Here is a 1,503-nt window from a genome sequence, read left to right as displayed (position 1 = left end):
GCCCTGGTAAGGTCCTGCTTCTGGAGTCGGTGTGGTTGGATTGGAGCTTGGCCTCTGCTGCTTGTCCCGGTGAGGAGAGCCAGGGCTCAGCCTGCAAACCAGCTTTCTGCCCTGCAGGTCAGGGGCCACGTCAGCCAGAGCCGAATGACGATCCGCTACGCCATAGGGAAGAACACCAGCGAGGGCATGACCCACATGATGTGCATCGATGGGACGGAGGGTGAGCAGCTCCCGCGCCCTGCCTGCGCTGCCCAGGCCATGCAGGGGGTGAGCTGACCTCCAGCTGGATCTCCTTGCAGGCTGTGAGAACCCCAAGCCTTGCCAGTCGGAGCTGATCGTGCTGGAGCACGGGTCCTACAGCGGAGACCCCGTAACCAAAGTGCTGCTGCAGCCGCTTACAGGTGGGAGCTTGGGCTGGGGCAGCATTTGAGCAGGGGGGCTGAGGTCCCAGGAGCTCCGTGGGGCTTCCTTGTCCTCAACAGCACAAGCTGCTGAGGCTGGACAGGCAGAGATGATGCAGTGGGACCCACATGTGCAGTCTCAGGCCTTGGTGTGGGTGCATGCTGCAAAGCAAAACCTAGAAAGGGCTGGGGGGAGCCAAGAGCCAGCGAGCTCAGAGGGTTCAAATGGGAGCAAACGCTCCTCAAGAACGGATTCAGGGATAACCCATGTCCGTGATTCCTCTCCCCTTAGGGCGCACTCATCAGCTTCCCATTGTCGGGGACTTCACCTACAGCCACAGGAAGGACAGCAGTCCCTACAGGATGATGCTCCACGCCTACTACCTGCGCATCCCCACCGGCAAGGAGCTCATTGAGGTCTGTGCACCCGACCCCTTCGTCACCGCGATGGACAGCAACTGGGTGCCCATTGTCGGGGACTTCACCTACAGCCACAGGAAGGACAGCAGTCCCTACAGGATGATGCTCCACGCCTACTACCTGCGCATCCCCACCGGCAAGGAGCTCATTGAGGTCTGTGCACCCGACCCCTTCGTCACCGCGATGGACAGCAACTGGGTGCCCCAAAGTGTCACTCACCGGCTGGGTGAGAGCAAACACGGGAGGCTCCCCGGCTGGAGGAGACCATCCAGGAGCGGAAGGACAAGACGATGCAGAAGGAGGAAGAGGAGAGCCAGGAAGCCGGGCTCGATGGAGCGGGACAGGAGGCATTGAGTGAAGCCAAGAGCCCGGAGGCAGAGGAGCAGCGAGCCCGGTGCGAGCAGTGGTTGGCTGAGTGGGCTTTGGAGTGAGCACAAACCACGTCGCTGCGTTTCCAGCCCAACGCTCCATTTCTATCCCAGGGGGTCCCTGCGGAGCCCAATGCTGACTCCACATCTGCACTTCCTGTATCCATGGCTTCCCTCACTCCTGGGGCTGGGATTAGGCAGATTTTAGCAGTGATAGTGGGTTTTAATGTATACATCATCCATCTGGCCACTGGATGCCTCTTTCCTAACTGTAGGCCTCAGCAGCAGAGTCAGTGTGTCATGTACCAGCTTAT

General features: G+C 60.1%; 1 protein-coding gene across 1 annotated transcript in view; it reads left to right on the top strand.

Moving 5' to 3' along the window:
* Window positions 1–1,252, top strand: part of RPUSD1 (RNA pseudouridylate synthase domain containing 1) — a 1,605-nt gene extending 353 nt beyond the window's left edge. Inside the window, exons 2-5 of the mRNA XM_010010847.1 lie at window positions 5–220; window positions 300–401; window positions 694–872; window positions 1,055–1,252. Coding sequence (XP_010009149.1) covers window positions 5–220; window positions 300–401; window positions 694–872; window positions 1,055–1,252 — 695 coding nt within the window. The remainder of the gene's footprint in view (window positions 1–4; window positions 221–299; window positions 402–693; window positions 873–1,054) is intronic.
* The last annotated feature ends 251 nt before the right edge of the window (window positions 1,253–1,503 follow it).

The sequence above is a fragment of the Nestor notabilis genome, unplaced genomic scaffold (assembly GCF_000696875.1).
Source record: "Nestor notabilis isolate BGI_N333 unplaced genomic scaffold, ASM69687v1 scaffold17213, whole genome shotgun sequence".
Classification (NCBI taxonomy): Eukaryota; Metazoa; Chordata; class Aves; order Psittaciformes; family Psittacidae; genus Nestor; species Nestor notabilis.
This window is presented reverse-complemented; position numbering and strand designations above follow the sequence as displayed.